Consider the following 13,786-nt stretch of genomic DNA (forward strand, 5'->3'; position numbering starts at 1 on the left):
AAGCAAGCAAACTATTTATTTATTGTGAAGTATGATGTGGTATCAGACTTCCTTCTAAGAATGTCCCAGACTGATCCGGTGGGCCGATCCCGGCATATTTTAATAGATTGGGTATTAAATATTAAAATCACAGTCCCATTCTCCTTTTTTTATATATATATAATTTTATTTCAGTTTGTTTTCCCATTTTCTCCCCAATTTACATGGCCAATTACCCAACCCACTCATTAGGACTCCCCCGATCACAAGTGATGCCCCAACACACCAGGAGGGTGAAGACTAACACATGCCTCTTGCAATAAATGTAAATCAGCCACTGCCTTTTCAAACTGCTGCTGATGCAGCATTGCTGAGTAGCATCACAGTGCGCTCGGAGGAAAGCGCAGCGACTCGGTTCCGATACATCAGCTCACAGACGCCCTGTGCTGCGGACATCACCCTTTGGAGTGATGAGGGGAGAGAGCGCCATCTACCCACCCGGGGAGAGCAAGGCCAATTGTGCTCTCTCAGGGCTCCGGTAGCCGATGGCAAGCTACATAAACAGGATTCGAACCGGCTACATAAGCTACATAAACAGGATTCAAGCCTGCTGGACCACTCTGAGCCCCATCCAAGTCCCATTTTAAAACCTTAAAACCACAGTGTTCAGGGAGCCGTCTGGTGTCCTCATGGTACCGTTAACAGACATTAACCATCGCCCAGCCTGCAGCACTGAGGAGAGTTCTCAGGGAGTAAATTAAGGAGTTTAGTTGAACCAGTGTCTGAACAGCATGCTCAGAACGTAAGAGAGAGACAGACAAAGAGAGAAGGGGAGGGAAGTGTTAGACACTGAGAGTCAGTTATGAGAATAATCCATATTTCAAAATAAAGAAAAAAATAATCTACCTTCTAAACTCCTTCTGCAGTATTGTTGCTGTGCTAGATACTGCTAAAAATGTTAAAAACAGCCTACCAGTCCCTGTAAAAGAAAGTAAAAAGAAAGTATTTTACTTCAGTATTAATTAGCAACACATCTTCTTTAATATAAACACAAAGATCAGATAAGATGGGCCCAGAGTTGTTCAACAGTCGAAAGTGCTATTATTATGATCAGGAGATCGCTGGTTCGAATCCTGTTCATGCAGCTTGCCATTGTCTACAGAAGCCCTGAGAGAGCACAATTGGTCTTGCGCTCTCTGGGTGGGTAGATGGGGCTCTTTCCCCTCATCACTCCAAAGGGTGATGTCGCTTAGCACAAGGCGTCTGTGAACTGATGTATTGAAACCGAGTCCGAGTCCCTGCACTTTCCTCCGAGTGCACTGTAATGCTACTCAGCAATGCTGCATCAGGAGGCGTGTGTTAGTCTTTACCCTTCTGATGTGTTGGGGCATCACTAGTGATAGGGGGATTCCTAATGAGTGGGTTGGGTAATTGGCCGTATAAATTGGGGAGAAAATGGGATTTAAAAAAAAAAACAAAAAAAAACAGATAAGATATTTTTGGCTGATTCTCAGAATTAAGAGACTTAAATATCCTGATTAGGGCATCCACACTTCCTGTCCATGAAGTTTCATTCAGATTTTTAAAGAAACAAATGCAGCCTGACCGAGTTCTGCACGTGTGCAGTGGTGATCATTGTGTTGTATCATTGAAATCAATTCCACTCAGGCCATTAAATGTCTCCCAGTAGGCTCAGTGGATTGATCCTCTGCCCTGCCAAATGCCCCGAGCTCTGTAATTACCCCTCATGAGGTTAACAGCGTCAAAACTAGCGCTCCAGCCCAGAGCTCTCTCCCACACACATACAAACATGAATACACCACAGTACTGTGACTGAAACTGCACGTGCTGTACTTCCACTGGGTTCAGATCACCACCAGAGAAACACTAGTGCTTCAGAGGCTCATTAATGTTGCAGTGTTTATGCTAAAAGATTGGCATTGTCATTTCATTTAAACAGACAGTACAAAGGGTCAGTGTTATAGATACAGATTTAAACAGTACTGGATTTTAATCCAGGTTTTATATTCCAAATCTGGACCATCCATTAAGATATGTATAGTTTTAGAATGTTTGCTTAAAGTTCTCATTCCATCGTTTTTTTTTTTCTCTCATTCATTTTAAAATGTCTAGTTGTGGTCTCTAGTTTAAATAAAAGCAATATAAGCCATTTTTTGTGAAAAAAGAAAGTGCTCCGATGTTTCTGTATAACCCTGCTTAATTTCACTGGATTAGTGGTCTCTGAAGAAGGACAGGATTTCGGCTCTTGCTTATAAATATTCATATATGCAAACATATCGCCTCTGATTGGCTAGCGTCACTGCAACAGAGAATGCTACCTGCTTTCGCCCCACCCACTGTCAATTATACAGCTCTAAAACACAAAGGACAAAATGTTTTCCATGATAACATTTCTTTCAGCTAAAGTAACGCTACTAAACTCTTACCTCAGACTTTGTAAATCGGTGCTTGGGAAGTTTCACCACGTCAAAGCCCCAGAGTCCGCTCTATATCATAAAATCCGACATGAACGGCTTTCGCTTTGACCGGAGTTCTGTTGAGTTTGTGCTACCTTGTCAAACCGTGCTTCCCTAGTGTATATTTAAGGTCTCTGTAACAGGTGGAATCCACCGGAGATCCGATTTAAAACTTTTAAATACTTAAACAAGATAGCTAATGTTAACTATCTGGTGTAAACAGAGCTGCAAGCTCTTTAGCTGACAAGACAGTGTTGGCTCTGCTGCAGCACGGCTTTAGCACTGTCCCAAGCCAAGGTGGGCGAGGCCTAGAATACTAATTCAGGGGTTGACACTGTGCTTTTCCTGATTGACTTGTTTTTCTGAGTATTTTTTTTTTTTTTACTAGCTACTGAAGACAATGGAGGTTGAGGAAGAGTTTCATGTTCAGCATCAAAAACAACAGAGAGACTTACTGTATTTCACAAAGAACAAGACAAAGTGGATTTTACCAGAAGGACACCTTTAACAACCTTGAACATCTATATTGTGCATGATGCTATTGACACAATATAGCAGAGTGTCATGTCACTAAAATATGCCACTGAAACACTGTAGATGTAGCTCACTGATCCAGATATTTGTTAATTAGTCCACATTAAAATTCAACCCAGTTTCTATCATCTGGATAATAGCAGCTTGGGTGAGAGTTAGTCTGCCACATTTAGTATTGCCGACATACTCTTACAGTGCTACCAGCAGAGACTCTTGCACATTTTATCCCCGTATTTTCCGCATTATAAGGCACACTCAAAATCCTTTAATTATTCCAAAAACAGTGTGCCTTATAATCCGGTGCTCCTTACGTAGGAAGTTTACTAGTCAGGTTGTAAAGAGCAGTAAAGGAGATTCAGTGAATTTTCTCCACGGCTAGTGCTAGCCACAAATGCTAATGTTGCTAATGCTGTCTTAGTGGAAATCTAAGCTTGCTGTAAATAAACGGAAGCCCTGTACTCACCCAAATGAACAGTTTTCAGGAGATAAATCTGTGTAGATTAATATCCAGCACTCGTTTGATTGAAGAAAGTGTTTCTTTTTAAGAATTACAGTTTTTTTTTAAACTTATCTTAGTTTTACAGCAGTGAGACCTGCTGAATTAGAAAGAAAACTTGTTTCTCACTAGTGTTGCATAATATGCCTTATACAGGGGTTGGACAATGAAACTGAAACACCTGGAAAGTTGAGGTGCACATTACAATTAAATTGCAATTTGGAATGTTTTTTAATGTTATGCTTTTTTCGCATAATCAAACATAATAGATTACATAATTATCCCTAGTGTTTATATATATATATATATATATATATATATATATATATATATATATATATATATATATATATATATATATATATATATACACACACACACACAATGTAAATAGTCATTAAAAATAAAGAAAACGCATTGAATGTGAAGGTATGTCCAAACCTTTGGCCTGTACTGTACATATTACCAATATAAATAACTTTACATTTACACCAGAGACAGAGCTTCTTATTCTTTTGTAAACAAATTTAACAGATCAATACAAAAGTGCTTCAACCAGGATAAAGAATGCAAGAAGCCTTCATATACATAAAAGGAACAGGATATCACTGTCAAATAAACGAACCTATAGGCTTTATTAACTATAAATAACTTAGATACAACATAAACTATGCGGTTAAACATGTGTTTTGAATTTAATTTCCCACATTCTTTTCAAGTTGCTATTCTGTTTCTGTTATGTCCTAGGATGTTAAACTAACTGGAACCACTCACTGATATTGGGCTTGCACTAGCTGGATGTTGTGATGTGTCACAAGAGAGGGGACTCTATAACCTTTATAGACCTGGATAATGGAAAGAATACGCTTATTAAGAATAAGCTTGTTCAGTTGAGCCAAGAGTAATTACAAGTGTTGCTCAAGCACAAGTTGCTAACTCAAGTGCCCATCTCTGCATTGCTAAACTATATTTACGACCCTTTATTCCATTCTTAATATATAGGATTTAATACGATGTCGGCCTTTAGACCCTTTGCAGCTATAACAGCTTCAACTCTTCTGGGAAAGCTTTTCACAAGGTTTAGAAGTGTGTTGAGTGGTGCACAGTAATATTGGAACAGGAAGGGGCCATCCACAAACTGTTCTGAGCAAGGTCTTGGTATGATTAAGCATTAAACGTTCCTTTCAGTGGAACTAAGGGGCCGAGCACAACTTCTGAAAAACAACCCACACCATAATACCCCCTCCACCAAACTTTACACTTAGTCATACGGGTACCAATATGTGTCTTTGTCATAAACAATTTGGAATACACACTGTTATTACAGTTATTACACACCTATAATTTATGTTATATAAGTGGTTCTACACATACAAACAGAAAGCCTCAGAGAATACTTTTAAATGATAACATTTAGAGATGTGATTTTGCAAACGTCGTACATATTTTTGCAGCCAAGTCTGCATTACTCTGAATTGATCAGTCTCTATACATGTCCAGCTTATTCACCAGCTGAATCTGAAAGCCTGGAAGGAATAAAAATGTATATTAAAAAGGTAAAGTCCCACATAAATGTAAATTATACCAGTATAGCAAATTTGTGAACTTTGAGTCCACTCACTGCAGTCCATATCTGGACTAAGGAATGTTACAGAATGTATTGCTTTGATTGGATGTGTTTTGTTTAAGTGTAAATGTATTTAACAGATTCTCACAGTGTGAATATTTCTGTATGATCTCCTCAGTATTCCAGAAATCGAAAAGGAAGAGAAAGAAAAGTAGAACCACTGACCCAATCATGAACCTGCTATAGAAGTTCCCTCCCCGCCTTGAGATATTTCCTCCCAACAGGAGACACACACATAGACACAGGCCACAGGCTGTGGTTAGCACAGAGCTACTCCTCCCTGTGTGTGTGTGTGAGAGAGAGAGAGAGAGAGAGAGAGAGAGAGAGAGAGAGGAAAAAGAGAGAGCCATCCTCTTATAATAATAGTTAAGGAGGAACATATGTGCACACAGACTGACCTGTAGAGGTCAAAACTGCCTTTTCTTATGTCTTCACCTCAAACCAATTTTAACCGGTTAATTGAACTTTTTTGAAAGTTACTGAGCAACTCTGAAGCCCAGTAGTGCCCAGCTTCCGTGCTTCTGTTTCCTGAGATTATCTCATTGTGTTTTGAATATTATTTCCTAAGGGGATTATTATTATGATTATTATTATTATGTTCCATTTATAATGCTTTTGTTTGGTTTGACGTTGCATGGAATGCACTGGCAACCAACTTTTGTAACTTTATGCAAGAACAGCTTGATCAGAATGTGTGAATGGCTCTGATTTTTTGTTTTGTCCAATAAATATTAAAGCGACACTATGTAGAATTATAGCTTCAAAAAAGTTGCTTCAAAAAAGATTTTCATGCTGCGCCGACCTTTTTTTCATATTTGCGCAGATGTAAAATCAAAGCTTTGAAGGAGAACTCTGGTGTAAAATGGACTTTTGGTGTAGTAAAACATGATGAAAAGTACTTACCTTTGATATATAGCACACCTCCGTTCTCCCACAGCGTTCTGAGATCCAGAAATTTTAAAAGTTGTCCAACCACCCTTCAGACTGGGTGATAAATTGCTTTTTCCACCGTTATCCAGCTCAAAGTAGCTCCACACCCCCTTGCTAGAATCCGGAGAGCCCTGACATTTAAAACAAGGCATTATTAACTTAAAAAGTGCACAAGAAGCTTATTAAATTCACTGTTTACATTCTATAACGCTAGCTTTAGCTCCGATCGCCGCCATCACTGTACTGATAATAACATAGACATCGGGGCAAATTATGCCCCGTGTCACCCAGTCTGAAGGGTGTTCACAGTCGTCTTTAGGGGTGGTGGGTTTTTAGCTTTGTAGGTCAGTCTCAAGGTTCTGGATATGATGTAGGGCACCAGTAAAGAGAGCACAGTAAGAGTTGTATGCCTGAGCTTCTAGATCAGTTGTAAGAGTTTGATGGCATGCACAGGAAGACCTGCCAGCATAGCAGCAGTCAGTTAATACTTCACACTTAACCTCCTGTGGTTTTCTCCCTCCTGCAGAACGTGTACGTAAACATCAGTCGGATCATGACGGTGGGGAACCGCTTGCTGGAGGGAGGTCACTACGCAGCGATGCAGATCCAGCAGGTGTCCGGGCAGCTGGAGCAGGAGTGGAAGGCGTTTGCAGCTGCGCTGGATGAGAGGAGCACTATGCTGGAGATGTCTGCCAACTTCCATCAGAAAATGGACCAGGTGATTATTCATATACACATGCTCAAATTTTATACAACACAAATTGAAAAGGGATTAAGGAGCAACAGCAGAGGAATTACTAGAAAATAGAGAAGTGTGCTAGGTTCGCCTTGTCTACGACATTGCTTTGTCTTAATTGCCCAAAGAGGGGACGTAATAGGCAAATAGTGAGTAATAGTAAAAGCTAAGCTATAGTTAGCTGTAAATGGCTGTGTTATTAGTAGGTGTCTTAAAGCAGGAAACACACTAATGTACAGTAGAGCTTAGATTCGTTTAGTAATTAGAGCTTTAAACGTACCTTTTAACTACAAATCCTAATTGTTTGATAAGATGTTAATGAACAGTGCAGCACAAATGAAGCAAAGGCCTGTTATTTAAGAAAATTGTTCATTAAAAATGGAACTCCAAATAGGCTATAAGAATGATGTTTGAAGGACTTTCCTCTACTGTAATACAATTAAACAATCTTTAAATATATAAAATACTTCCTGAAGAAACAAACACATTTTATGTTATATGTGTAGCACAAATACAAAAACTCAAAACACAGATTTCAGACCGTAATTTTGCACTATAAGGTGCAGCGGATTATAATAAATGTGTATTTATTTGGTCTATTTTTATACATAAGGCGCACTATGCCTTTAACTATATGGGTTATAAGGCGTATTATGTGACTCTAGTAAGGAACAGGGGTGTCGCCATGTTTTCCTTCTAATTCAGCCAGACAGTTATATGGGGTTCTTTTAAGGGTTTGTTTCCAAAGAAAACTGTAAAAATCTTAGCTCTTGATTGTTACGTTCACAAAGGCTACCAGTATGCAGCTGTCTGCTGAAAAAACATGCACACGCCATCAAGATCATACTTCAAAAGAGGAGATTACAGGTTTTCAGACTTCAGAAAGAAGATCATACAAAGACACGTTACTGTATGTTCAGAGGAACTGTAAACACAGGTGGGGAATGGGGGCATACCATACCATCCTAAACCTGAACCTGACTGGTATGCCAGTATGTTAAACATATTCCAGGTCTTTGCTCTTAGTGGTGCAACAAATATTTGGCAAAAAAAAACACTTTAGTCTGAAAAAGAGAGCAAAATAAAGACCCAATAGTTTTAATCGTCGCTGTCCAATGAAAAACACTCAATCTCCAAAACAGCAACTTTACAGGAGAGAGAAAAAACCTTGTAAACTTTAAATGGAAGTCAATGTAAAAAGAGTTTATTTCAGGTCATTTCAGGTCAAACAATAGTTTCTATTGGTCCGTTTATCAAGAAATTTTGGCACAGTTTGTGTGTTCAAATTATGTAGTAAACTAAAAATCAACAAAAATGGAGATAAGTGTTTTTCATAGGACAGTGACGATATGTATCATTGCTAAATGCGTTTAAAATAATATTATATTGTTTTCTTTAATATTTAGATTTTTATTTAGCAGTGGTGGCAGCCCCATACTACACTACTTTCTTCCTTGGTACCCAGCCTTGATGCACTATTTGAGCACTGCTGTGTGTGAGGCAGGGAGTGTGGGAGAGAGCCATTAAATGACAGGATTACGTTCATTTTTATTTTTACATGGGTGTTGTGTGTAGTGTTACATAGAGCTTAGATTCTCTGCCCAGACCCGACCCGACTCGAGGCCTGGGCTAAAGAAAATAGTCTGCGACGTAGGCGTCTGTTTTTTAATGCTATTTTTATTTTATATAAAGCTATGGCGTGATAATCACAATATAGCAAAGTAATAAATCAAATAAAACTGTGTTTTATTAAAGTTGCACAAGCGCGCAGTGCACACTCCTCTTCTCAGTCCATTTTACGTACTTGACTTGCAGCGCTGTGCAGTACAGTGCATAGACTTATTAGTTTGTTTAGAAATTGTTTTCTATTCTTAAACCATCTTAAATTATATTAGATCAGAGGAAAGTCAATCAGACATCATTCTTGTTTCCTAATTTACCGATGTTTAGGCCTGTGGATCATTGTTCGCGTTTTAATCTTTCGGCGATCTGTTCTTAATAATCATTTTACTTAAATAATAGGTCTATTCTTCTTCAGTGTTGCAATGTTAATTATCATCATTCTGAACAGATTTCACTCAATCAAACAGCCTGGACATGTTTTTTTAAAAGCTAATTTTTAACTCTATTTACAAAAAAAATGTCGGGTCGTTGTTCGCATTAGTCGTCTTTTAATTTTTCGGAGATCTGTTCTTAATAATCGTTTTACTTATATAATGTGTCTATGCCTCTTCAGTGTTGCAATGTTAATTAACTTAATTCTAAACAGATTCAAACATCTGAAAAATGTTTTTAAAAGCTCAAAAAAAACTAAAAAAGTGTCGGGGCGTTGTTCACATTGTTCATTTTTACATTTTTCGGAGATCTGTTCTTAATAATCGTTTTATTTAAATGATAGATCTACGCTTCTTCAGTGTTGCAATGTTAATATACATCATCCTGAACAGATTTCGCTCATTCAAACAGCCGAAAAATGTTTTTAAAAGCTAAGTTTTAAGGCTCTACTCAAAAAAATGTCAGGTTTCAAATCGGACTCGGGCTCAAAATGACAGTGTATGGGGCGGGTCGGGGCGTGCTGTGTCGGGCTGGATTTTTTGGGCCCGATCTATCCTCTAGTGTTGCATATGATTGCTGTGGTATTTCAAGTTGTTGCTTTGGTGTTGCTTAGTGGTTGCTATGGTGTTGCTAAGGTGTTGCTGAGGTATCCCAGGTGTTTATTTCTTGATCCTAGTCTACAAACAAGCTATGGATCTGCTAAATACCTTAAATGTAAATGTGTGTTTTATGGTGTTAGTGGTCGAAAGTGATGATTGCGCTGGTATTTCAGGAGATCAATTTAAAAAGGTAGAAATGCAAATTACACCCACAGTTTCATGTTCAACTAGCATTAAAAGCATTGAAAGTTAGTAAATAGAACTGTTGGTCAAATTTCAGGCTGAATTGTGGTGATGTATCTTGTGGAGATAAAGTAAAGTAAGTTTTGAGATGCTCTGAGAACAGCCTAATTGAGATGCACTCCACATCTTGTCGGCACGGTTTGTTGTCCTTTATGAGTTAAAACGTAACTTTGTTTGGAAGTGTATTCCAGAGGGGAGAGCCTGAGAGAGGGAGCGATGGTGAACCAGATGATTCCTTCCCTTCTCTCTCTCTCTCTCTCTCTCTCTCATTCTCTTTGAACAGTAATTGCTTGTTGTCAGCATCATAATTAGGTTGATGTGCTCTTTGTTCTCCTCATCCTTTGCCTCCCATTAGAAAAGACAAAAATAGGCTGGTGTATATTAGCTGTGTGTCCCTCTATAGGCCAAATTGAGGCATACAGAGAATCTTGTGTGTTTGTCTTTTTTTATCTGCTAGTTGTTGTAGTAAACATTGAGATGAGTAGCTCTTTCAGTGTCTGGCTTCAGCTCCGGGCTGAATTCACTCCTTTGTTTGGGGGAATAATGCGCGTCTCTTGATTATCTGCTTTGTAAGCGTCTGAGTAGCACTGAAGTCTGCCCAGATCATCAGCAGTCTGCAGTGAACTGTCATTATCTGTTATGATCATCTGCAGCAGCTGGGCAGTGTGAATATTGTTGTTCTCATAAAGCTGTTTCAATGCTTTTTAGAACAAAACCTTATTTTTATTAATATAAGCTCTATCTAAGCTGATAGAGCTTAGATCGGGCCCAAAAATCCAGCCCGATCCGGCCCAAACCCGTGCAGGTTTTGCTGGAACCATAAGTACATGCGTTCACGTGCGCCCAGAGCTACGTGATTATAAGATTTTTCATTATAGTTTAATTTAATTTTGTTTTTATTTTTTCTTCTACAATTCTGCCGAATCAGACTCCCTGCTGAATCCGACTCCGCTTCACGAACAGAATCGGCACAACACCGCCCGCTGTACAACTGCGGGAGTAAAAACAGAGCTTATAAATAAATTAAACACGAAAATGAGGGTATTCTATCAGTAATTTAAGTTCGTTTTAGTTCGTTTTAAACGCACAATACAGTTCCAGTTAGTTACGTTTTTTCTTTTAATTATCGTTTTTATTAGATTTATTAGATTCAGTTAACAAAAATGTTTTTTTCACTTTCAGTTTTCGCTATTTGGTTCGTTTTTGGTAACAATAGTAATTGGTTACTTAGCAACATTGTGATTATCACACCAGAGCTTCATATAAAATATAAATATAATTAAAAAACAGATGCCTACATCTCAGACTATTTTCTGGAGCCTGACCCGACCCGGTCCGCGGAATGTGGTGCGGAATCTAAGCTTTAGTATGAGTACACATTTCCCTAGCACCTGTTTGTTTACCGAAAGACTGACTGCCTTCCTCTGTGTGAATTACACTCTCATGTGACTTAAGTAACACTACTGAGGTACATGTATGATTAAACTAACTGAGGTACATTTATGACTGTAAAGCACTACTTAATTAAATTCATGATTTAGAGTTTGCATTGCTAATGTAAATGTGTTGTGGTTTGCTGGCATGCATCCTGGGATGTAAAAAATGTTCAATGTTAGTGCATCCTTTTTTAATAGTTAAATTGTAGATTTGTAATTGCTTTGTCTTTGAAAAAGCAGACAAAAAACATTTAAGCTGTTTCCTTTTTTCAGTGTTTAAAAAAATGAAAACTTTTAAACACTCATCATTTATTAATTTATTTTTATTTATTTATTTATTTTTAAATCTGATATAATAAAAAAAGAATCTGAAAATGGAGTTCCTGGAGTTCCTGACCTCGGCTCTAGTATCTTGCTGTTCATTGCACAGGTTTTTCCCAGGCTTACCTCACCTCTCTCTCTCTCTGTTTCAGTATCTGAGTAACGTGGAGCCATGGTGTAAGGCCTGTGGAGAGGGAGAACTGCCCTCTGAGCTACAGGACCTGGAGGACACCATCCACCACCACCAGGGCCTGTACGAGCACATCACAGCCGCCTACTCTGAGGTACTGACCCTTCTGTTGACTTGTAGTCTTCTGTCGACCTATTGCTGCTTTGAATTGCTAAATATGAATAAAAATACAAAAAAAATATTTCACTAGTATCTGTCTCTGTCTAACTTTGTAATATAATCATAATAAAACAAAAATAATGCCATTGCAATAACAGTAGTAATCAATCAATCAATCAACCTTTATTTTAACTCAGATGTACATTGAGGGCAGCCCTCATTTCCAATGTAGCCGAGCATTTACAAAAACAGGGATTGACATGATAGAGAAAATAAAAGCTAAATTTAATTATTGTTAAATAGCATTAAATAAAATGTAAAAATAGATAAAAAAATAAAAGTAGAATTAGAATAAAATATAGAAAAAAAATGATTATAATTAAGTATAGTTTAATTGACAAAAAAATAAGATCAAAAGAAAGTAAGACTAATACAACAAAAATGAGTTAAAATTAGCTAAACGTAACTTGTACATAATACAATAAAAATTCAAATAAATAAATTAACTAACAAAAATAAACGCAATCATAATAATAAAAATAGTAATTACAATAAAAGAATATCAAAATAAGTTAAAAAGCAATAATACAAAACTGTTAAAAATAATAAAAATAATAATATAATAACTATAAGAATAATAATAATACAAAATATATAAAATGAAAATAAAATAAGGAAACAAAATTAAAAAAAGGAAATAAGAAAACTAAAAGAAGAACTAAAATAAAAGTTAAGAATAAATTAGATTAAGTAAAACAGGAACAGGCTGTCTAAAGGTGGTTAGACATTAATAGTTTAAAATGATATAATGACACCAGCAATAATAATAGTAGTTAGTAGTCCTACTAATGACACAGTAGTGATAATACTGTTATTACTAATGTGTAATAAGCGTGCTAACACTATAGCGATCATGGTAATAGCACTGAGGTAACAACATTGTATTAGCACTATAGTATTAAATAATAACACACAATAATAAAAACTAACATGATAATAGTGCAATAGTAACACCATAGCTATAACACAATAGTAATAACATAATATTAGGGTAATTACATTGTAATAACTTCAACAAGGCACTTTTGTTAATTTTGTTATCATAACAACCTTATGACGCAATGAAATATAGCTACAAACTACTATCTATCTGTCACTCTGTTTATTAATTAGTCTCTCTGTCTTTAGCCCTATCTGGATGGGATTAGTTTCTCAGGGGGTCCTGGGGTAATTTTCTCTTTTATGGGGGGTCCTCTGTGATTTTATTCCTGTCCAGAACAACCATGTATGTGTTTTTCTCAGACGTTCTTTGCGAAAATGACAGGGTGAATTACCTACTGTTTTTAGCTGAACTGTGGCCCTCTGGTAATTTTAGGTAATTTTTTTAATAAAATAGCTATTTGTCCACTTACACACACCGTAATTACACTTTGGGTGCACGTTTCCATGGAGATCCATGTAAACACAACAGCGAGTGGAAATGGAGGAGCTACTGAACACCTGAATGTCATGTGACCGAGAAAGCCTAAAAACTCACTAGTCCTCCTGTTTTTTCAATTGCAGTCCAGAAGCAAGAGTTTTATCACTGAGTAGAAGTGTGAAATATTTTCCTTCAGGAAATATATATGTAGTTTTTTTTGTAGTATTTATGGAATTGCATTCTAACCCTCAGGTGAGTCAAGATGGGAAGTCCCTGCTAGACAAACTCCAGCGCCCTTTGACCCCAGGCAGCGCAGACTCACTGACCTCCTCAGCCAACTACTCCAAGGCAGTCAACCACGTGCTGGACATCATCCACGAGGTCCTGCACCACCAGCGGCAGCTGGAGAACATCTGGCAGCACCGCAAGCTCCGCCTCCACCAGCGCCTGCAGCTCTGTGTTTTTCAGCAGGATGTGCAGCAGGTAAGCCCCGCCCCCAAAGTGCCACGGGCCTGTACACTTAATGGCAAAAAAAAACAAACAAACAAAAAAAAGTGATCTAGTGGTCAATCACAGTGTCCAAAAGTTCCATTATGTTTGTTTTACCAGATTACCACAGATTTGGACCCATTAGTACTACAGTT

The 13,786-nt window shown here is 37.6% G+C and overlaps 1 protein-coding gene across 5 annotated transcripts in view; it reads left to right on the forward strand.

Moving 5' to 3' along the window:
- triob (trio Rho guanine nucleotide exchange factor b) overlaps positions 1 to 13,786 on the forward strand; it is a 274,443-nt gene that overhangs the window by 109,450 nt on the left and 151,207 nt on the right. For all 5 annotated transcript variants that reach the window (XM_049480847.1, XM_049480843.1, XM_049480844.1 and 2 more), the window contains 3 exons: positions 6,570 to 6,761; positions 11,586 to 11,717; positions 13,395 to 13,625. In XM_049480847.1, coding sequence (XP_049336804.1) covers positions 6,570 to 6,761; positions 11,586 to 11,717; positions 13,395 to 13,625 — 555 coding nt within the window. The remainder of the gene's footprint in view (positions 1 to 6,569; positions 6,762 to 11,585; positions 11,718 to 13,394; positions 13,626 to 13,786) is intronic.

The sequence above is a fragment of the Astyanax mexicanus genome, chromosome 6, assembly GCF_023375975.1.
Source record: "Astyanax mexicanus isolate ESR-SI-001 chromosome 6, AstMex3_surface, whole genome shotgun sequence".
In the NCBI taxonomy this organism is placed as follows: Eukaryota; Metazoa; Chordata; class Actinopteri; order Characiformes; family Acestrorhamphidae; genus Astyanax; species Astyanax mexicanus.